This window comes from Lygodium microphyllum, chromosome 29, assembly GCF_053477565.2.
Source record: "Lygodium microphyllum isolate KBCC chromosome 29, Lygodium_microphyllum_v1.1.10, whole genome shotgun sequence".
Lineage (NCBI taxonomy): Eukaryota > Viridiplantae > Streptophyta > Polypodiopsida > Schizaeales > Lygodiaceae > Lygodium > Lygodium microphyllum.
The window spans coordinates 119,860,582-119,883,168 of record NC_141163.1 but is presented as its reverse complement, the minus strand read 5'-3'; the positions used below and the strand labels follow the sequence as shown (position 1 = coordinate 119,883,168).

General features: G+C 43.9%; 1 protein-coding gene across 2 annotated transcripts in view; it reads right to left on the bottom strand.

Annotated features, from left to right (window-relative positions):
* Positions 1-476: 476 nt before the first annotated feature.
* LOC148011083 (SMAD/FHA domain-containing protein) overlaps positions 477-22,587 on the bottom strand; it is a 92,742-nt gene continuing 70,631 nt past the window's right edge. For both annotated transcript variants that reach the window (XM_087671439.1, XM_087671440.1), the window contains 10 exons: positions 16,311-16,390; positions 16,153-16,208; positions 15,191-15,239; positions 3,491-3,652; positions 3,308-3,400; positions 2,881-2,994; positions 2,666-2,784; positions 2,270-2,583; positions 1,371-2,180; positions 477-1,238 (listed from right to left, as the gene is read on the bottom strand). In XM_087671439.1, the coding sequence (XP_087527565.1) occupies positions 1,189-1,238; positions 1,371-2,180; positions 2,270-2,583; positions 2,666-2,784; positions 2,881-2,994; positions 3,308-3,400; positions 3,491-3,652; positions 15,191-15,239; positions 16,153-16,208; positions 16,311-16,390 (1,847 nt within the window). In that variant the 3' untranslated portion in view covers positions 477-1,188. The remainder of the gene's footprint in view (positions 1,239-1,370; positions 2,181-2,269; positions 2,584-2,665; positions 2,785-2,880; positions 2,995-3,307; positions 3,401-3,490; positions 3,653-15,190; positions 15,240-16,152; positions 16,209-16,310; positions 16,391-22,587) is intronic.

The following is a 22,587-nucleotide window of genomic DNA, read 5'->3' as shown; positions in this document are numbered from 1 at the left end:
CAATACTAGATATAGTTGTGCATGAACTAGCAGTGAATGAGCCAAGGTCCACTTGCTCTTGTACCTACTTTTCCATTGCCTAAGGTCCCATTGATAATATGCAAGCCAAATGTTCTATTAAGTTGGTTATAGACCACCTATCACTCTATTACCAAAGCATTGTGGGCTATTGCTTTGAACTCTTTTCTAAGTTGCGATGTCTCATTTTTACTAATGCCAATCTTATAGTGACACTTGGTAGCTATTGGAAATTATGTGAATGTTACTAGATAGTCTTTGACGAATGAGATTTTTGGATGATCATATTCATCATTTGATTGGGTGGTCTAAGACCAACAAATTTCTCTATGTACACTCAATGGTGTAAGTTTTGAGGTCTTCCTCCATTGTAAGAGGACACACTATACATTTCTCATTTCTCATTAGTTCTCTCTCTAGCCTGAAGCTCACTCATTGCAACAATGTAATTAAGAAGAAACCTTTGGTTTGTTTATTGGATGGAAATCAGTGAATCATACTAACTACTCTTGCACAAGATTGCTATAAGCATCCCTTACAACACTTGAGCTACCATTCATATGTAGCTTGGGAACTTGGCATAATGTATGTTCGTTGGATGCATGACGATATTCCCTAACCTTATCATATCTTTGTAGGGGAATTGTCTATTGTACTCAAAAAGCTTACCTATTGTCACTATTGGAACATGCATGCAGTTCAAGGCTAGTTTGATAGGTGATATTGGCTTTCAGAGTATTGTGGTTGCATCAATCATTCCAAGACCAGTCTAGCTAATAGTAGACACGCATGCAACCATAACTTACGTGCTAAATTCAAGCATTGATGAAGTCTTGAGTGCTGTTGCAAGGCTCATCTGCAATAGAGTTCTCTTCATATGACGCTTCCTACTTCGAAGTAGATGCTTATGCAACTGATGTGCTTTTGTTTTACCTTGTTTGTAGACACCTCTAGGAACTCTTAGGATTCAGATGTAAACTTGAGAAGTATGAAAGTTTTGATCTACCAGAGACAAAAACTGCAAATATTTACACAGTCAGGTCTGAGGTATACCCTCCAAGCTGAAGAACCTCTCCTCTCAAGAGCATCTCACGTTTGTTCTCTGCATATTGCGTGACTGACTTTTCTCCCCAGTACTCACTTCACATATTGCAACAAAGCTGGATGAGGTCAGTAACCATATTTTTCATTTAGGGCAGTCCTGCCATCTCCAGTTTGTCCTGCAAAAGCAAAGAAAATAGAAAAATTGGTAAGTTCAAGCACCATGCCACAGAAGTTCAAGCTGAATGCAGCTCATTACTGAACTGACTCAGTCACAACACTGTATGGAAATTGAGTCTATCATTTCGTACCTTTGGGAGGAACCCAAGCTTGGAATTTGGATTCTTCAGTATTGAGAAAAGATGGCTTCTCAGGTCCTAACTTTCTCTTCTTTGATTCCTTTAATGGCTCTTCACTTCTCAAGTCATCTTCTGTTTCTTCTACTGCTCCAAGTCCTTTCTGGTGTCTCAATAGCCGGGCAACAGTGTCAGCAGCAGCTGCTGCTGCCTCATCCCATATTGTTTTTTCTACAGCAGCTTTGTCACCCCTTTTTTGTGTGTCTTGTCCAGAAGGATTCTTTGGTTTTCTGAGTATGAGTCCCCGTGCATCCTCTGGTATCTCTTGTGAATAGTCAGGTTCGATCAATTTTTTATCAAGCTTACGCCGGTCATGGTACTCTAAAAACTCATTCCCACTAGGCTGTGTTTCAACAGGTTCTGGCTCAGCTGTATCACTTTTAGTTTCCCTTGGATGACCAAGCCAAATAGGACCCTTGACTACGGCTTGTTCCTGTTTTCGGTCTTGGTTCGTTACCTGTTTGGACACTAAATATACCCTTTCCATGCTTTCACTAACCTTGGCCTTGCTGAGCATGTCTTGCTCAAAGAAAGGCTTGGAATCATTTGTTTCTCCTTGTTTTTCTTTTTTGATCTCACCCCCATTTTCTCTGATGTTATTGGAGGCATTTGCAGCTTGAATTTTACTTCTTGTGTCTGACTCAGAGTGCCATCTTTTCAAAGCTTCCCCTGGTGGATCAGCTATTTTTAGTAAGAAAAGAATCCTATCTAATTCTGTTTGTTGTATCTCTAAATCTTTCTTGATATTGTATACTCGATCACTCTCTGTGACATATAAACAAAAATCCAGTCAGTCCATTTAGTAATTTAATCCTTCACAATAAAGGATTAACGAGCTAAGAATCACACTTAACCTAGTGTAGAAGACACAGATGTCATGAAAGCATCTAAAGGATCTTGCAGCTCTGATTTTGTTTCTTCAGACATGTTCTCACAGGAGACATCCTGATCTTGCAGCTCTGATTTTGTTTCTTCAGACATGTTCTCGCAGGAGACATCCTTCTTCACTTCGCATTCAAGAAGAGTTGTTAACCTGTCAATTTCACTCACGAGTTTGTCTCTTTTCTCAAGTAGTGACTCCACTGTTTCTACCACCTGGCCAGACTGCTCCAGCTTGACATTTTTCTTGCTCTTCTGATTCGTACGATCATAAAACTCATCATCATCACTGCATGGTTGAATAAAACTATTTAAGATCATTTTCAAAGTCAAGATAACAAAATTGATCAAATAAATCAAACAGAGTGAACCTCATATTGTCATATTCATCTTCTTCATTTTCTCTCCTAAGCTTTTTCACCCGCGCACCTATACTTTCTTGGATGCTCTGATTCAAAGTCTCTTCCAGATTTTCAAGCTCTTCCATAAGCTGTCACAACATTGAACTCATTATCCGATAAACAAGTTCCAATCCAAGCTCATTTGCAATTAGGCTGGTTAGCAAATGAGTTTATATGCAGGTTACCTGTTCTATCCGTTGTTCATTGCGAGCAACTTGAGTCTGCTGTCCCTGTGTGAGGCCTCCCTGAGGAATCTCTTTAACTTGAATGGCATCAATCTCTCGTCTCAAGCTGGATATCTTGTGGAAATATCAAGAAAAGATTTAGGAACTTCGTATTAGTTCAGAACTATGTGAAAAATCTACTGAAAGCAGTAGCAGTAACAAACATTCATAAACTTTTAACTCACAAGATTTGTGAGGTTAAATCAAACCATTCAGAGAAGTTTCTAAAAAATATGAACTCATAATAAACAATTTAAAATGCCACAGATTACTGAAATGCCAACTAAGTATCACACATAACAAAGATTTGTGAGACAGCAACATGCCTAGTTTGGTGTAGACCAAAATACAGAGAAATTACAGGTACCGGACAAGGATGGGAAAAGACCTTCTCATTTCTTTTTTTGATTTTTTCAAGGGTCTTCTCTTGCTTCTCAGTTAGCTGCCCTTTGTAGGTCTGCCATGTAACTTCATCTTCTTCCTACATGTCAGATAATAAAATAGCTGTGTCAGAGCCACCGCATATAACTCTCAGCATTATGAGCTAGTTCAAACAAGAATCTTGCATAACCTTAATTTCATCTTCAAATGCATCCTCTATCATTCCCCAAGAGACCCCTTCCATTTGTATGGCTTCTCTTCTTGCACGCAAAAGGGATGCCTCTGCATCAGCTCCACCACTGGCAACCTCAAGTTGTTGCAAGAGTTCCTTCTCTGCTTTTGAAGGAGCCTCCTGTGGTTGAAAAACAGACACATACTTAAGTAACTCGCCGCATTCATCTCCAAAATCATCTCCACTTCTTACTGTGGACAACATATGCAATGATCATTGACAGTGAGAAATGAATTCTGGATACTATTAAAAATAAGGTCACTAATTATTCACAATCAAATTTCAATAGCTGTAACCTTGCACTTTGCTTCTTTATGGACATTGACTTGTATAGACACCTTGCACTTTACTTCTTAATGGACACTGACTTGTATAGACTTTGGTTGCAGTGCAGATTTTTTGCTTGTGTGGGTAGTGAGCATTTTATTTCCTGCAATTCAGTTTTTTCATTTTAAGAACTGCCTTTTTAAAGTCCAGAAGAATTAGGGAATTTGTCAATGGATAGCACCTGACCATAATTGGATTTGCATTAGGAAATGAGACAGCTGTTGAACTACGCAAACATCCTGTAAAATTGTCGTTACTTGCACCAATATAAGGGAAGAAAACATGAAAGAAATAGTGCTTTATCAGACAGTTGATACTCCAGTACGCTGTGATTCTCCTGCATAAAGTACAAGCTGCCCTGTTTATCTCCCCTCTGTGCTGCTGACATTGCCTTCCCCAACAAACTGGAATATCAGTCTCTCCTGCAACCTTCCTATCATTGCTAGTCTTTTTTCCTGCTGTAATCACCATACACATTGAATTGCAACTCTGCCAGCTACCATTGATTCTGTTATGCTGCCTCTGCCAACACCATAAAACACGCAAATCACAATCGATGGCAAACCTGCTGCTTACCTTCACTGCTGCTGCTACAACAGGGCAGGCATCACCCACTCACCTAGCCAAAGCATATTCTCTCTTCCTATCCATCCATGGGTCAGAGACTCAAATCTACATGTGACCTCCAGGCTCTGCACCTATTCTCAGGTACATACTCACACAGCTGCTATCTGCCTTTCACACCCTGCAGACTGGATTTTCAGCAGATCTGTCTAACTTGCTGGTGCCTTTCTATCATTGGTCTCACAAGGACATATATGCCCAATTTGTGAACAGAAGCTTGCCCAGCAATTCATCCTCTATAGTCTTCTTCTTTGATTTGGGACATTGCTAAGACACAGCCCTCATAACTAAGGACTGGAAAGGCTCCTTCCAACCAACCTGGATGAGAACACACCTGCTGCTTGCCTTCAGTGTTGCTGCTACAACCAGGGCATGAACCACTCACATTACACTGCACATTCTCTCTTCCTATCCATCCTTGGGTCATTGGTTCAAATCCACATGTTTGACCTCCAGGCTGCACATCTATTTTCAGGTGCATATTCACACAGCTGCTACCTAACCTTCACGCCCTGCAGACTGAATTTTCAGCAGATCTGTCTAACTTGCTATTGCCTTCATTTTTTTTCTATCATTAGTCTCACAAGGGCATGAATATGCTCAATTTCTGAACAGAAGCTTACCCCGCACTTTAGCCTCTTAAGTATTTTTCCTTGATTTGGGACATTGCTAGGACTTGGCCCTCATAAGGACTGGAAAGGCTACTTCCAACCAACCTGGATGCACAGGTACTGTCAATTTAGAGATAAGACCACCAATGGCATGCTACAGTGAAGAACAGGGCATGTATTGGTGAGTGAAGATGCCCAATTGCCAGTGCACAGCATTAGTGGACTGCACAGACTGCATGAGTAAGTGAAAACCCCAATTCAGGACACTGCTCTTGAAAATCTGCTGGAAAAGCATCCCACTTTTACATTCTCCTTCGGATTAGCATTGTGTTTTTGTAATTTTGTAATTTGGACTGTTTGAGTAAGTGAAAACCCCAATCGGTCAGCCTTCGGAGTGAAAAAACTATGCATGTGTAAGTGTGCATCATTTTACTTCACCAAGCGGAGATTTCTAGGCTATCTTGCTCATACCAGATTCGCACTATAGTTTCCCATGCAAAAACTGTTGTTTTTTGGTACTCAAGAGCCACGATCAAACCACGTGCGTGTACACCCACACATAACAATGACAACAACAACAACAACAAAGGGCCTTGTTTATCAATTCCCTTGGGCTTCCTTTTTAAGCTTCAGAGGGGGTGGTATGCTACCTGAAATTAATGCCACATTAGTCACACTAATTGGTTAGATTTTACCTCTTGTACGGCCCCAAAAAGGATTACAAATTAAATTAAAGTGTTTTACCAAAAAGTTAAATTTTAATAGCACAACTGGCTAAAAAGTTCTATAAAAGGGAGCATGGGCATGCCACTTCTCGTCCCACTTTCCTTGGTAGCTTGCCATTATCATCATCACTCTCCCTGCCATCACGCTTCATCACCCATCCAGCCCAGTGCCTACATTCATCACCTTTGGTGCCCACAACCTACTAAGCCGCTCAAAGCCCCTCACGTCGCACTACTGCCCTGCCCCGACTGCTCCCTCGCGCGAGCCCTTGCCTGTCCCCTCACGCCTGTCCCCGTTTGCACCTATATGTTCCTCACATACTTGGTATGTGCATTATGCACAATCACTCTAAAGGACTACTCTACTTGTCACAAAAGGAGTACATTCATAAAGTCCTTGAGTAGTTCCATATGCAAGGTGGTAAGTCTATTAGCTACCCAACCATTACCTTCTCATTTGAAGGTCAACTAGGCAAATTATCCCTAGTCAGATGATGAAAGGGATGAGATGGCTAAGATCTTTAATGTATCCATAGTGGGTAGCTTGATGTATGCCATGATAGCCACTAGACTTAACATAGCATTTGTAGTGAGAGGTGTCGCTCCTTATATGGTGACACTTGGTAGGCAGCATTGGAATGCCGTGAAGGGTTATCATGAGATACCTTAAGGGCATTGCAAATATATATATTTGTTATAGTGGCCAGGATATTGGAATCGTGGGCTACACAAACTTTGATTATGTAAGACATGTAGATAGTAGGAAACCCAAATGTGGCTATATCTTCATCTTTGCTAGAGGTGCTATCTCTTGTTTTTCCAGGGTGTAGATGGGCTTGTCTACTATCAAGGCTAAGTATATTGTATCCATTGAGGCTTGCAAGGAGGCCATATGGTTAAGCTAGACCTTGGTTTGACTATAACTCCTACATTGCATTCATACTCTATGAGTGCCATTCAATTGGCACATAATTTGGTCTTTCATGAGAAGATCAAGAACATTGAGGTCCATTATCACTTCATTAGAGACGTAATTGAAGACAAGTAGATAGAGCTTGTTAAGATCTCGACAGACAAGAATCCTATAGATTTGCTCACTAAAAGTCTCCTGGTGGAACATTATGCCCCGTCGCCATCACACACCCCCTCCCCCGCCGCCGTCCTGTGGCGCGTTGTCCCCCTACCAGCTTCCTTTCCCGTGGTGCATCAGCCCTGCCTAGCTCCCCTCCCCGTGGAGGCGCTGCCTCCCCACCTAGCCCCCTCGCACTGCCATCCCCCGCTGCCTCCACCATACCCACCCCCGCCCTGTTGTTTCCCCCCCTCCCCCCGCCAAGCTAGCCCCTGCGCCAAATCTCCCCCGCCTAATCCCCCCCCCCCCCTCGCGCTACCTCCGCCCTACAGTCCCGGCTTCGTCCAGCAAACCTACCACACCCGCGGTGCCCATTGTAAGCCGGCCATCCGTGGCGTCCAACACCTCCCCCATCGTCGAAAAAACAGCATCTCCCCTCCTCGCCATCGGTCCCTCCCCCCCTAAAGTTGCTCCCTCCATTTGCAGCAATTCCCCCCCCCCCCCCCTCCCCCGATAGCACAGCAATGTGACCAATAGGTTCTCAAAAGGGACGCGCAATGGAAACCACTGGTCAAACGCCGGCACATTCAACGAGTGCCCCCCAATCAAACACCTTGCACGTCGTCCTCTCTGAGGAATAGCTCTTAGTCGTTCGTGCCACAGAGGAGCTAAAGGAAATAGCGATCTTTGGTCAGGTAGTAAGGCATTCCCTGTCTAGGGCCCAGCTTTGGGATTGGCTTCACTCCACGCTGCGCATCGGCATAGCGCAGATCGTGGAGGCAATTCTAATGGGACATGGGATCTTCATGGTACAGCTCACCTCGGCAGATGCAGCCCATGAGTTACTAGCCAGTTCACCCTATGCATCCACGAAGGGAATCATTTACATGGTCCCTTGGTACAGTGGCTTCACAATGGAGACATTTGCACTCCACAACAGGTTTCTTCGGCACCCAGTCACCCTTCTCTTTCCCGGCCTGGCGATAGTATCACCAGATGGTGGAAAACTTTGGACGGCTTTTCGGCACTATCCTTCCCGCCTCTTTCACAGATGCAATGACAGCCACAGGAGTCCCAAAGGCACGGATGGCAGTGAAAGAGGTCAAGAATATCCCACAGTTCCCAGAGATTGAGGCAAGCAAACACTCCTTCAAGCAGCAGGTCATTGTGACTGGGCAGCTAGGGCAATGCTTGCGATTCCATGACTTTGGGCACCATGCAGCAAAGTGCACACGCTTCAAAGCTAGGGCAGTCACCGACAGGGCCACAGGTGGATACGGACGGTTTCACATGAGTACAGAGACGACAGAGAGGGAGATGGTAGGGGGGGCCCACAGACAGCTCCACAGCCACGGCAGGGAGTAGGAGGGCGAGCGTCACCCCCCTGGCAGAGCACCGCGCGGCCCCCCCTTCCTCGCCCTACCCGACAGGTCCACAGGTCTACACATCCACCCCCCACAGAGGCATCACAGGCCGTGTCACCCGAGGGCTCCCAATCCCCATCCCCCCCCCCCACCCACGGCTCGCCCCCTAACCCTAGTCCACACCCCCCTTCACCCAGAGCTACTGGCCTCCCTCCCACACCCGTCGAGTGCCTCTGACCACCCTACCATCCCTCAATCCTCCCCCTCCCTACCATCACCCCCACCGACCAGTCCCCCCCCCCCCCCGATCCCCACCCAGTATAGGTGACCATTCCCCCACCCATCCCCCCCCCCCCACAAGAGGTAAGGAGCCCCAGACACCAACATCCTCCACCCACTAGCAGTCTAGCCCCCCCTCACACAGCCACCAGTTTATCCATCCATACCACCCGTCACACTTTCTCGAGACAGGCACAGCTGCTACCACAGGAGTTTTTTCGCAGTGGGCCGTGGTCTTACTTGAAAGTTGCGGAGCATGCAGTGTTCCCACTACCCCTGGAAGTGGGAATCTTCGTAGTACGCAAGTCTAGGATCGGCAAGGTCCATCTACTAGCACCACTAGATGGACCAAACTACGTCTTCTCCCTTCAGACCTCTCACACAATAGACTCGACGAAACGACTCAGATAGAGGACGAGGTGAAGAGCCAGGTGGCAGACCACATCTCCCAGTGGATGGGAGGTGGACTGACACTTTTCTCTCAGCAATGGCCGGGTTGCATAATGGACATCAATTGGTGGATTGGGGCCGAGGTCCCTCATCTAAGCATTATCTTTCGAGCCCCTCCGCAGTGGAGAGCGCCGATGGATGTGATCAAGTGGCCCCTGGCACAGGCGGCCCGTTTCTACCAGTGTACCGAGTCTCGCTTCTCAACCTAGTTGATAGACGCCCTGGTGGTACCACCAAGCGCATCCATCACCCCCATGGTCAGTACCATGGGGAAAAGGAGTTCACCATCCAAGCCAGTAGCAAAGCGTATACGTATGCCTCATAGTTCCTCTTCTTCGTCAGTAGCTTCCACACCGATCAGATGCTTGTTCCGTCAATCACAGGTCTCCCTATGAGTTTACACCTTGCATCCTAGAATGTGAATAGCCTCCACTATAGTGGGGCACGTGGTTCCAGGAAGTTGATTGTTCAGCAAGAGCTATAGCCTACCCTTGCCGGACGGATCGACATCTTACTTCTACAGGAGCACAAGCTCACTCCACACCTAGGCCCAACGGATAGAGGGAAGGTACTCCTGGGCAGCTCACACACTTACTGGGAGCACGCTATCGGTGCCCACGGCAGAAGTGGAGGCATATACACCTCTATTGGCTTGAGTCTCACCGCCTGTGTACGAGACCACAGGACGATTATGGCAACGAGGGTTCTATGGATCAGATTGATTATTGGGGACTCGTGCCTTGGAGTCCTCAATGTCTATGCCCCTACGAAGGTTAGGGCATGCAGCAAGTTCTGGGTGGAGATCACGAATAGACTCCCAAAGGTGGACTCCTGGATCGCTAGAGGAGACTTCAACAACCTGGATGCTTTAAAGGACCAGCTAGTTCAGAGCGAAGATCGCGAATGGACTCCCAAAGGTGGACTCTTGGATCGCTAGAGGAGACTTCAACAACCTGGAGGCTTTAAAGGACCAACAGGGCAAAGGCAAAAACTACAAGGGCATGGCTAGTAAGGAGTAGGAGGCATGGGAGGTCTTTCTATTGGCAGTAGAAGCACACGATGCCTCGAGAGACCTTGCCTTCCACACGAGGGAGAGGTCGTTGGACTTCTCTTGGGGATACAAGCGGCTAGGTGAAGTCCTGCTATGGCGGTTGGATAGGTTTTATATAGGAGAGTATAGAGGCTCTCATGGAGGCCAGATTGGGCAGTTGGCGGGCACGACATTGTCCGATCATTGCCCGGTTCTCCTGACACTTGATCCCCCAGCGTCTACCCTAGACACAAGATCCTGTCAGATCCTTGACTCGATCGATAGGAGGAAGGAGATGATGAGACAGATTAAGCAGATTTGGACTAGGAAGTGGGGCAAGAGGGACCAGATTGCAGAGGAGGTTGCAGAGGTCCTAGCCGAATCGAGCAGTATCTGCCAAGAGGCAGCCATACAGGCCAAGCAACAAAGCTGGAAGGAGGAGAGAGCACTCCGGTGAGACCTTACAACCACGCAAAGATTATTACAAGAGGCACCAGGGGAGCCCACCCTCTAGGCACAGGAGATGCACCGCGAGTAGCCATCACTGGCCTAGAGGATAGGCACTCAGAGTTCTCTTTCTGCACCTTAGCAGCCTTCTAGGCACGGAAAGGGGACACAATGTGCAGGGAGTTTTTCCAAGTGCACCAGCCTTACACCTCTCAAGAGAGCAGATACGCAGCCTTCGATATTAGTACGGGAGGACTCGTACTAGCCCAGACAAGGTGATGGAGATTGCCACCGACTACTACAGATGCCTTCTCCAACAGGAGACGGCCTCAGCTAGAGGATAGCGATATAGACAGCAGGTCTAGGATCACATCCCGTCCCTCGTCACAGAGGAGATGGGACGTTCCCGCCTAGCCTCCTTCACAGAGAAGGAACTAGAGGAGGCTTTCTATACACAGGACAGGCAGAAATGACCATGATAGGATGGCCTCTCTAAGGCCTTATTCACTACCTACTGGGAGGTGGTGAAGGACCCCCTATTGATGACCTTCCAAAAGATTTTCACTTCAGGACAGATGCCAAGGAGTCTTTCGGTAGGCCTTATCAATCGTCTCCCCAAAGGAGGAGACCAGTTGGAGCTTTCCCAGTGGAGACAGATCACCTTATTGTCAGTGGCCTATAAGGCACTAGCAAAGACGATTGGTAGGCGACTACGGCCCGTGCTTCCAGACATCATTCATGACACACAGACAGGCTTTGTCCAAGTTAGGAGCATCATAGACAATGTATTCACCTTCTTTGAGGCGACAGAGTGGACTCAGCACAGTGAGCAGAGACTAGCCATACTACCCTTGGATTTCGAGAAAGCTTATGACAGGGTGGACTGGGATTTCCTAGAGGGTACCATGGTGAGGTTGGCTTTCCCCCACGCTTAGATTCGCGGGGTCTCCGTACTTTACAGATCGGCCACCAGCAAGGTTCTCATAGGTGGTAGGCGAGGAGAGGAGTTTCGGCTCGAGAGATTGGTCCGGCAAGGTTGTCCCTGGCCCCATACTTGTTTCTACTCTTTGCAGAGGCGATGTCTCACTTCCTCAAGTCACGTGTGAGCGAATTACGTGGCCTTCAACATCCAGTGAGAGAGGAGATTGAGTTGTTAGACTCAGAGTATGCAAATAATACAGCACTCTACATATAGGACAATGAGTTGATGCTAGAGAGAGTGAGGCTGGCTCTTGAGGTATTCTGTTCTGCAGTGGGTGCGAAAATCAACTGGCGAAAGTCGGTTGGTTTCCCCACAGACCTAGACTTTAGCACGGAGTGGAATGTCTACCTGGGATTTAGATGGGTGAGCAAAGGGCAGACTGTCCATTACCTAGGTTTCCACGTGGAACTCGACATCACTCCCGCCCCGGCAATTTCTTCCAATCCTCGATTCTATTCGCAGCAAGCTGACCTACTGGAGTACGGCTTGCCTCTCACTAGCAGGCCAAGCCCTGGTGGTTAACGAGGTCCTCCTAGCGACAGCCTGGTACATCGCCTCGTGTTGGTACTTCTCCTCATCCTACGTAGTGCACCTTCGTCGCCTAGTGCAGAACTTCCTTTGGTCCGGGTCAAACGGCTCCAAGGATTCCAAATCCAAGGTGGCGTGGGCAACCATCATATGGTATCGGTCAGGGCTTGGGATCATAGACCCAGAGTATCAGAGTATAGCTCTCTTGGACAAGCTAGTTGTCTGCGGCCTCATACCAGGAGGACAGACCTCAAAGGTCCTAATGCACGAGGGTCTTCAGGTGTAAACGCCCCCAACAGCGTAGTATGCTTACCAATTATGATATTCGCTTAATTTCGAGATTTAATATAAAAGAGAATGAACACTTAAAGCTGAAAATGAAAATTACTCACAAAATTACAGCCATGAAAATGTAAAAGTAATGGAGACAAGATTGAGGGTTGAAGATGGGCAACCCCCCCGAAGGAATGTATTTCTGCTCAACCCAAGTCCCTTAGGGAAGAGCTCAATTACAATCAACCTGAGAGTGAGGAGAAGCAATTCTCACTCTCACAAGATCATACAAAGATGTACAAACACACATGCATTATCTATTATGCAATGATAAGAACTGATTTCTTTACAATATGAGAGAAGAAAGAGGGGAAATCAGCCTTTCTCCATCGTTGAACAGTAGTACATGGATAGGGCTTGCTTCTTGTTGCTAAAATGAAAGAAAGAGCTTGAGAAGGAGGTGCTGTAATGAATTTACAGGCTTGCTGTCCTGTAAAACAACAGTGATAGAAGAGGGAATATGGAGGAATTTGATAATGGAGAAGTGGGGAATGATAATGGAGATGGATGGGGCCAGTTTCTGGCTATCTGTGGGTGCTGTACATGAGTTTATAGCAAAGAAAAATGATGCTGAATGAAGAAAAACGAGCTCTTATTTATAGGAGAGGGAAGAGCTAGTACAAAAGGGGAAAGTGGAGTAGCACAAGACAAGTGTCCAGCCACATGTCATGAGATGTGACAAGTGGTGGGACACTCGGAAACTTGTGTGAGAAGTGTCTTGACACTTGTCTCTTCTCTATGGCCTTCCTTTTTGGGCTGAATACTGTCAAGAATAGAAACAACCAAATTTAGTAAGCACAGTCAGAGTACAAAACTTACTATTTTTAGAATGACATCCCTATTTTTTAGGACTAGCATTTTTAGGCTAATTCGAGGCTCCTAAAACTTAGGGACCTCCTAAAACTTAGACATCCCCTAAAATTTAGGCATCTCCTAAAATTTAGGGACCCTCCCAATATGGGTGTCATATGAAAGCTTTTTCCGTGTACATCGCAAAAACGGTATCAGAATCTTCATGTGACTTTCCTATGCAAAGAAATGTGCATTTCAAGCTTTCAGTCCACACATGCACATTATACAAGCATTTCATGATCGCGCCATCTTGTTGATTGTAACTGTCTGTTCTGGTGGATCTAGCCCACACTTCAAGGCATCAATCTTTTCTGTGTGCGAGTCTAACCCTGATATGTGTGAGTTCTGGTCATAGGCGCCCAATCGGGCCATATAGGTGGAAGTGTGAACTATCTTTTCTCTAACCCACCGCGTGGGTCCACCATAACCTGTGATCACTCATCAGTGGTCAGCTCCAATGCACTTTTCTTTATATCTAATTAGTGCAAAGGAAATAAATTTAATAAATCATTATATAGACAAATTAATGAAAAATGATACAAATTCTGTTTCTATAGAGTTGTGACATCAGGATTGTAGACCAAGGCTTAGTGGTGAGTGAAGGCCGTCCCTGAGATGGATCTTCACGTCAACCCAGATCACCTTTCCTTCGCAGCTTGCTTCGCGTGTGGCAAGGTCTGCGTAAGGCCGTAATCCAAAACCCCCCACGCTACCAGGAGGAGATAGACCGTCAGCCGATGATCTAGAAATCCCAAGTCACAGATCAAGAAGGGGCACAGATTGGCAAGCACCCCCACATCCAATGGACTGGTTGGGAGGCCAGCCTGACTCGTTCCATCAGGACATGGCAAGATGTGTACAGGATGGTGGACGAGGAGGTGTTGTAGCGAGTATCAGGCTACCAAAGAGAAGTGGAGTTGAGAAGAAGGGAGATAGATGCAGCAATACCTTTGGAGTGGCTTGCTCCCCCGATACGAGAGCCGATAGAGCTCGTGGAGGTATGGGCCGCTAGGTTTTCACCAGCAGGCATCCCCCTACAAGTGGTAGGTAGAGTGGGTGGCGCTCCACCTGGGACCTTCTTCACCGTACAGGAGAGGAGGCGTCTGGCTCTTGACAGAGGGCAACAAGATGAGGGGATAGTTATCCCTTCATGAAGGAGGATTCGGGTGATTGGCCTTCGGGGGAAGACATGGCGGCTGGACCCTTTTGTCCTCTAGAGGGAGCTCAGGGAGAGTGGCGCCTCTAGATTTGGGAGGACAGGCCACTTGATGAGCTGGAGTGGGATCCGGGAGAGTGGCTATGGCCGGCCACCACGGTCGCCAAGAAGGCACCGAGATTCCTGGAGTATACTGCCAGGATTGGCAAACACGTACTGATGCAAGAGAATATGGATTGGGCACCGTCACGTAGCAGGCACTGGGCGGAGCACAATATCACAGAGCCTTTCCAACAGACCTTCTGGCACCGCCTATGGGATAGCTAGAGGCCAAGGAGGGTATCGTATTTCTTATGGCTGGTGGCACATGGAGGCTTGGCGGTGGGAAGTTGGCTTGCCTAGTCAGGAGGTCCTACTACTATCACTGCCCTCAGATGTACTCCTTAACAACAAAGGAACTGGAAAACTAGCCCAAGGGGTTATAGTCAACATAGACATTGAAGTTTTGCATACAACATACAATACATACATCTGTAGCGCAAACAAGACTATAACAATTGTATACCTATCCTTGAGTAACAGATGGAACTATTTGGCCGGAGTTGCACAGTACTCCTATTGCTTTGCAAGGCAGTAACTAAAGAAATTGTTCCAAGTCTTTTGTCTGAACCCCATCATTCCAGCCAATGCAAGAATAACTAGCTAAATTTTCACTTATTTCTAGAAACCAAACCCTCTATCAATTTGAATCAGATACCTTCGCACCACCATGAGCTACAAATTGATCACATGCAGACACAGCTAGTTATATATTTTGTGTCTTAGTAAATATGCTTCCAAGAAGAGAAATGCTGTGAAAGGCATATAAAGCATGCAGCTACCTTTGGCATTAACTCGGTGGGGCCTAGGAGCACATAAAGCCGAGAAGAACTGCACATATAAGACAAAGAATTAGCACATCATCTGATTTTAAACAGAAGTTGAGGCACACTTGCAAATTGATTTAGTAGAAATGAATGTGTGCACTGCAAACATATAGTACAGCAAGCAAGGGGATGTATATGCTATAGATGCTTCTATAAAACGGCATATTACATTCATGTTTACATATATGCCGTGCAGCATGCTGAAGTCTGAAAAGACCTAACCCTTTCTGCACAAAGAATTTTGAGTTTCATGAACCTCAAGAGAACCCTAACTTGTTGGAATAATCTGGTTGTCACCTGAAACCCTGGTCCTAGCTATACAAAGAATTTAGGGTTTTGTGAGAAGAAAGTCTAACTCATCAATATAATAAGTAAACACCATGTACACCATGTGTTAGTAGTTTTTTCTAGCCACTACTTTGGAATCCTAGATAAATATTTGTCTGTCATGGAATGCCAGGAATTGAAGAATAATTGCTGCAATAAAATCATTGTGAAACTGCACAAGCAGTCCACAATCCCACAAATGACAAAAATAGATGTTGAAATGAGCTGTCTAAAAACGAGATGATGATGCTCCAGCTTACAGATTTAGGCCTTGAATGATGGAATTTAAAAATGGTGGAAATTCTGTGAGGCTACTAGTCTCTACCTTCCATGTAATTAGAACACATACAACTTGTAAAAGAAAGTGTGTAATCACTCCCTAGATAAAGCTTTGTATAACACTTGGAGATTAGAGCTGCAAGGACTGTAGAGCAATGTTGGCTGTCATGGTCTGCATTTCAGATATAGGAACAAAAGAAGCCAATCTTTATCTAAAAGCTAACGCCCTATTGTATACAAATATCATTAATTTAACCTGAAAAACTTTAAAGAAATGAAAATTCTATGGCAATATTCCAAAAGACACTTACAGGCCAAACTTGATTACATCACCAACATGAACGGGGGTATATATCCTCCCTGTGACCTGTAATTTCAAAACAAACAAATGAGAAATATATAAAAATTTCCTATGGACAAAACCAAACTCAGCTCTAATTAAATTGGTCTTTATAACTCACCAGTATACCTGTGTTTTATTGACAACTGTCTTGTGAGTACTCCCAAGGTCATAGATAAATGCATCACCAGTTCTCTTAAATTGTAAAACTGCATGAATAACATTACCTTGAGAAGTTAGAACGAACTAAGAAGACCCTCTGCTCACAGGTCAACATTGTAGAACACATATGCTAGAATACACTGGCTATGAAGTTAGAGCAAAATAAGAAGACTCTTTGCTCGCAAGTCAACAAACAAAATACGGTTTACTATTACATCACAAACATTAACACAACATTTTGTGCATGTCAAGCGTACTTTCCACCTCAAATCCACAACAATGGCCTCAAGCCACATGCTTCTCTTGATACCATTATCATAATCGCCCCCCACACCTCACATTCTTTTTGAAACCGGTCTATGACCACATAAAGCAGTAGTCCCTTACAATTAGTACCTGGTCTTTTCACATACACACACAAACAGAGACCTCACTCCCTCGCTCAACACCAGATTGGCCCTGAAGTCCAACGCCCCTTTCGGTATTCTTTATCAATTAAAAGATGGAAAGTTACAAAAATGAAAGGTTCCAACGTACAAAACCTGTGAACAATTGGCTTTCATCTTTTCTGAGCAAATTTCAGCTGCATAAGGACAATACAACATATCCAAAACAACATCCCAAGTAGGAAAACACTTTTTGTGACCATAACTCCATAATTCAAGTGCAGAATTGCCACCTACACAACTCTGTATTTACTCTTTTTACTGTCCAGCATATCCAAAACAACATCCCAAGTAGGAAAACACTTTCTGTGAGCATAACTCAATAATTCAAGTGCAGAATTGAAGTCTGCAGAACTCTGTATTCACTGTTTTTCACCTGATTCTTGACATGTTCTCAGCCTTATTCCATTCCAGATCTGTTCCACACCAATTGGACTACAAACCCTTTGATCCTGGCATCATTCCAACAGTAAAACAGTCCCACAAACAACACTAAATCAGAGCTAAAAACCATGTTCCCGTGTGGTGTGGTCATGTAAACGCCCCGAACAACGTAGTATGCTTAACAATTATGATATTCGCTAGTTTTCGAGATTTAAATATAAAAGAGAATGAACACTTAAAGCTGAAAATGAAAATTACTCACAAAATTACAGCCATAAAAATGTAAAAGTAATGGAGACAAGATTGAGGGTTGAAGATGGGCAACCCCCCCCCCCGAAGGAATGTATTTCTGCTCAACCCAAGTCCCTTAGGAAAGAGCTCAATTACAATCAACTTCAGAGTGAGAAAAAGTAATTCTCACTCCCACAAGATCATGCAAAGATGTACAAACACACATGCATTATCTATTATGCAATGATAAGAACTGATTTCTTTACAGTATGAGAGAAGAAAGAGGGAAAATCAGCCTTTCTCCATCGTTGATCAGCAATACATGGATAGGGCTTGCTTCTTGTTGCTAAAATGGAAGAAAGAGCTCGAGAAGGAAGTGATGTAATGAATTTACAGGCTTGTTGTCCTGTAAAACAGCAATGATAGAAGAGGGAATATGGAGGAATTTGATAATGGAGAAGTGAGGGATGATGATGGGGATGGATGGGGCCAGTTTCTAGCTATCTGTGGGTGCTGTACATGAGTTTACAACAAAGAAAAATGATGCTAAATGAAGAAAAACGAGCTCTTATTTATAGGAGAGGAAAGAGCTAGTACAAAAGGGAAAAGTGAAGTAGCACAAGACAAGTGTCCAGCAACATGTCATGAGATGTGACAAGTGGTGGGACTCTTGGAAACTTGTGTGACAAGTGTCTTGACACTTGTCTCTTCTCTATGGCCTTCCTTTTTGGTCTGAAAACTGTCAAGACTAGAAACAACCAAATTTAGTAAGCACAGTCAGAGTATAGAATTTACTATTTTTACAATGACATCCCTATTTTCTAGGACTAGCATTTTTAGACTAATTCAAGGCTCCTAAAATTTAGGGACCCCCCAATATGGGTGTCATATGAAAGCTTTTTCCGTGTACATCGCAAAAACGGTATCAGAATCTTCATGTGACTTTCCTATGCAAAGAAATGTGCATTTCAAGCTTTCAGCCCACACATGCACATTGTACAAGCATTTCATGATCATGCCATCTTGATTGTAACTATCTGTTCTCGCGGATCTAGCCCACACTTCAAGGCATCAATCCTTTCTGTGTGCGAGTCTAACCCTGATATGCGTGAGTTCTGGTCACAGGCACCCAATCAGGCCATATAGGTGGAAGTGTGAACTATCTTTTCTCTAACCCACCGCGTGGGTCCGCCCTAACCTGTGACCACTCATCAGTGGCCAACTCCCATGCACTTTTCTTTATATCTAATTAATGCAAAGAAAACAATTTTAATAAATCATTACATAGACAAATTAATGAAAAAGGATACAAATTCTATTTCTATAGAGTTGTGACAGCCCTCTGGCTTTTATTCAGCTGTCCTCAGCTGAAAAGCTTCTTGATATGGCTGAAGAATGTCTGGGTAATCCTTCATGAATTTTTCATCTACCCACTGTGCATCTATTGTGAGTAGATTCTTGAATTTTAGTAAGAATTTTCGTGTCACAAGGCCACTTCTCGTGGTTCGATCCTTGTGAAACAAAATCTGTTCAGGTTCCAAGAGTTGCTCTGTTTCTTCAACTTCTGGGGGATCTTCAGTAATGGGTTCCTTTTGTTCTGGTCCTATGTGAGGTTTTAGCAAACTTACATGAAAAGCATTGTGTATTTTCCAATGAGCAGGAAGCTCAAGTCGATAAGAAACTTTATTTATTTTCTCAATCACTTTGAAGGGTCCAAAGTATCTACTGGAGAGCTTTGGAAAAGATGAATTTTGACCGGAATCTTGTTTGAGCTTGCTTTTATCAAACTTTAGCAAAACATATAGACCTTTTTCAAAAGCCAAACGTCTTCTTCGTTTATCTGCTTGCTTCTTTTGTTGCTCTAGGGCAACTTTGATAGTGGCTCGAACTTGATCTATTGCGGTTTTCAAATCTGAAGCAAACTCATCAGCAGCAAAAATCTTATCTTTAGTGCGAATACTTGGAGGAGAAATCACTTTACCCTGTACTATTTCATTTGGAGCTTTCCCTGTGGATGAATGCACTGTATTGTTGTAACCAAACTCCAATAATGGAAGATATTTCTTCCATTGTGACTTATGTTCACTAACATAAGCTTTCAACATATCCAAAAGAGTGAGATTCATCACCTCTGTTTGGCCGTCAGTTTGAGGATGAAAAGCTAAGGAGAACTTTAAAGTGGTTCCCAAATTTTCAAATAAAGCACGCCAAAAGTTACTTGTGAATTTGGAGTCTCTATTTGAAATGATCTCAGAAGGCATACCATGTAATCTGAAGATATGTTGAATGAAAAGTCTTGCAGCTTGTGCGGATTTCAATGTTTTATGACATGGAATAAAATGTGATTGCTTGCTGAATCGATCAATTATGACCCAAATCATATCATGACCTTGAGGTGTTCTTGGAATACCTGAGATGAAATCCATTGTGATAGATTCCCATGGATCTTTGGGCACTGGAAGAGGTTGCAACAATCCTGGAGTCTTTTGCCTATCATACTTGGATTTTTGGCATACTAGACAAGCCTCAATGAAGTTATGTGTATCTCTTCGTAATGTTGGCCAATAAAAGTAGCGCTCAATTGCACTTAGAGTGACTGCCCTTCCTCTATGCCCTGCATAAGGGGATTCATGACTTTCTTTAAGCACCTTTTATCGAACAGGAAGAGTGACACAAAGGCGATTGTTCATGAGAAGATAACCGTCTTTGTTGGAATAATCTGAATGAGAACCTCCTTGCTGTAAATTTGACCAAATTGCTGCAAAATTAGTACCTTCATCATAAGTATTCTTCATCGTTTGAAAATCTTCATGATGAGCCACTGTAATAGTTGCAATGCGAGGCACTCTAGAAAGTGCATCAGCAACTACATTTTGTTTCCTTGGAGGGTACATAATTTTAAAATGAAACATAGACAAGAAATTTTCCCATCTTGCATGTTTCTCCTGCAAATGCTTTTGAGTCTTGAATACTTCAAGCTCTGATGATCAATTTTAATAAGGAATTCATTGCCTAAAAGATAATGTTTCCATATCTTCAAAGAATGAACCACTGCTAAGAGCTCCTTTTCATAAATGTCATACCTTTTCTCCACATCATTTAGACGGCGGCTTTCAAAGGCTACAGCATGGCCTTCTTAATTTAGCACTGCACCAATACAATCACTGCAAGCATCTACTTCCACCACAAATGGTTTTACCAAATCTGGAATGATAAGAACAGGTCCAGAAGTAAGAGCTGTTTTCAACCTTGTGAAGGCCGTCTTCTCTTTTTCCTTCCATCGGAAAGAGATCTTCTTCTTTGTAAGGTCATGAAGTGGAGAAGCCATATGTACAAAATGCTTGATGAAGCGGAGGTAATAAGAGCATAAGCCAAGAAACGATCGCATCTCATGTACATCATGAAGATGAGGCCATTCTTGGATTATCTTGATCTTTACAGGATCCATCTGAATCCCTTCAAAAGAGATGACATGCCCAAGGTAATTTATTTTATGCATGAAAATTTCACTCTTTTTACCATTTACCAAGAGTTGATTTTGTTGAAGTAATTGTAAAACAATCTCCAAGTGCTGATGATGCTCCTCTTCATTCTTGCTAAAGACAAGAATATCATCAAAGAAAGTACCGACATATTGTCGATGCTCTCTAAAGATGCGCTCCATCATTCGATTAAAGGTGGCTGGTGCATTGGTCAATCCGAAAGGAACCACCAAGAATTCATAAAGACCGTATGAAGTACGGAAGGCAATTTTGTGTACATCTTGTGGTATTACCCTAATTTGATGATAACCACTCTTTAGATCAATGCGGCTGAAAACCTTTGAGCCTCCTAGACGATCCAAAATGTCGTCAATTCTGAGAATAGGAAACCGATTCTTCACAGTGATTTTGTTGAGGGCTCGATAATCAATGCACATCCTGAATGTACCATCGTTCTTTTAAAGAAGAACCGGTGAACAAAATGGTAAGCTACTTGGCCTAATTAGCCCACGGTTGAGTAGGTCTTCGACTTGCTTTTTGATTTCTTCTTGTTGAGGACGGCTCACATGGTATGGTGCTATATTAGGAGGAGAACCGCCCGGAATAATATCAATATGATGGTCTTCTGGCCTTTCCGGGGAAAGCTGATAAGGAAGATTTTCCGAAAAACAATCTTTATACTTTTCCAAGAGCTGAAGTCGCTCTTGGTTTTCAACATTCATATTATCTTTTACATCAGTGACATAAAGCAAACAACATTGAACACAATCCTTAATTGCTCTAGAGACTTGCATATGGCTTACCATAGGTATGGTGCCTCTAGAAACTCTAGCTTGGATCTCGTACTTCTTGCCTTTGTTGGTGAGTTCTACCTTCTTTTTCTGAGAGAAGATGGTTGAATCTACTCTATGATTCCAGGGCATGCCAAGAATCACATCGCAACCATCAAGGTCTCTGATACAGAAGGTATCTTCGTCACTGTAGCCTTGAATTTGAAACTTGAGCTTGCCAATGTAGGGTGTCATAGTCTTCACTGTGTCATCTTCATCGGCATTTAAAGCTTGGCGAACTTCTACCAAAGTGTCCATCTCTTCATTCTTTAATCCAAGCTCTTTAGCTAATTGCAAGGAAATGATATTTTCATTCGCCCCAAGATCTATCAAGAATAGTGCTTGCTTACCTTGCAACTGTCCCAAGCTTTTAATAATTTGTGCATCTCTGGAGTGTGAGTTGTGTTTGCAACTACATCACTGATAACATTGATTTTCACTGGCGACTTAGGCGTGTTGTCAGAAACCTTGCTTTGTCCTTTGTTTGGGCATTGCTTCGCTATGTGGCTTGTTTGTCCACATTTAAAGCACTTCCCTTCTTTCATGAAGCGCTGCTTTTCTTCTTCGGAAAGTTGCTTTGCTTGTGGGTATAGATTGGAGCGAAATTGAGGAGCATTAGGAGGTGTATAGGGCTTCATCTTCTTTTGATTTCATGGCTGCTTTTGCCGTTGTTTTTGTCCTTCATTTAGGGCTAAATACTCCTGATCAGCTATCTCTTCTTATCATTCTTTTGGAATGATTTGTTGCCATTGTGCTCCATTTTCGATGTCTCAGCATGGTCAATGAGTTCCTTGAGACTAGAACAATGATAATGATTAAGAGCAGTACGAAGTTTAAAATGCAAACCTCCTTGAAACTTCCTAAGCTTTTC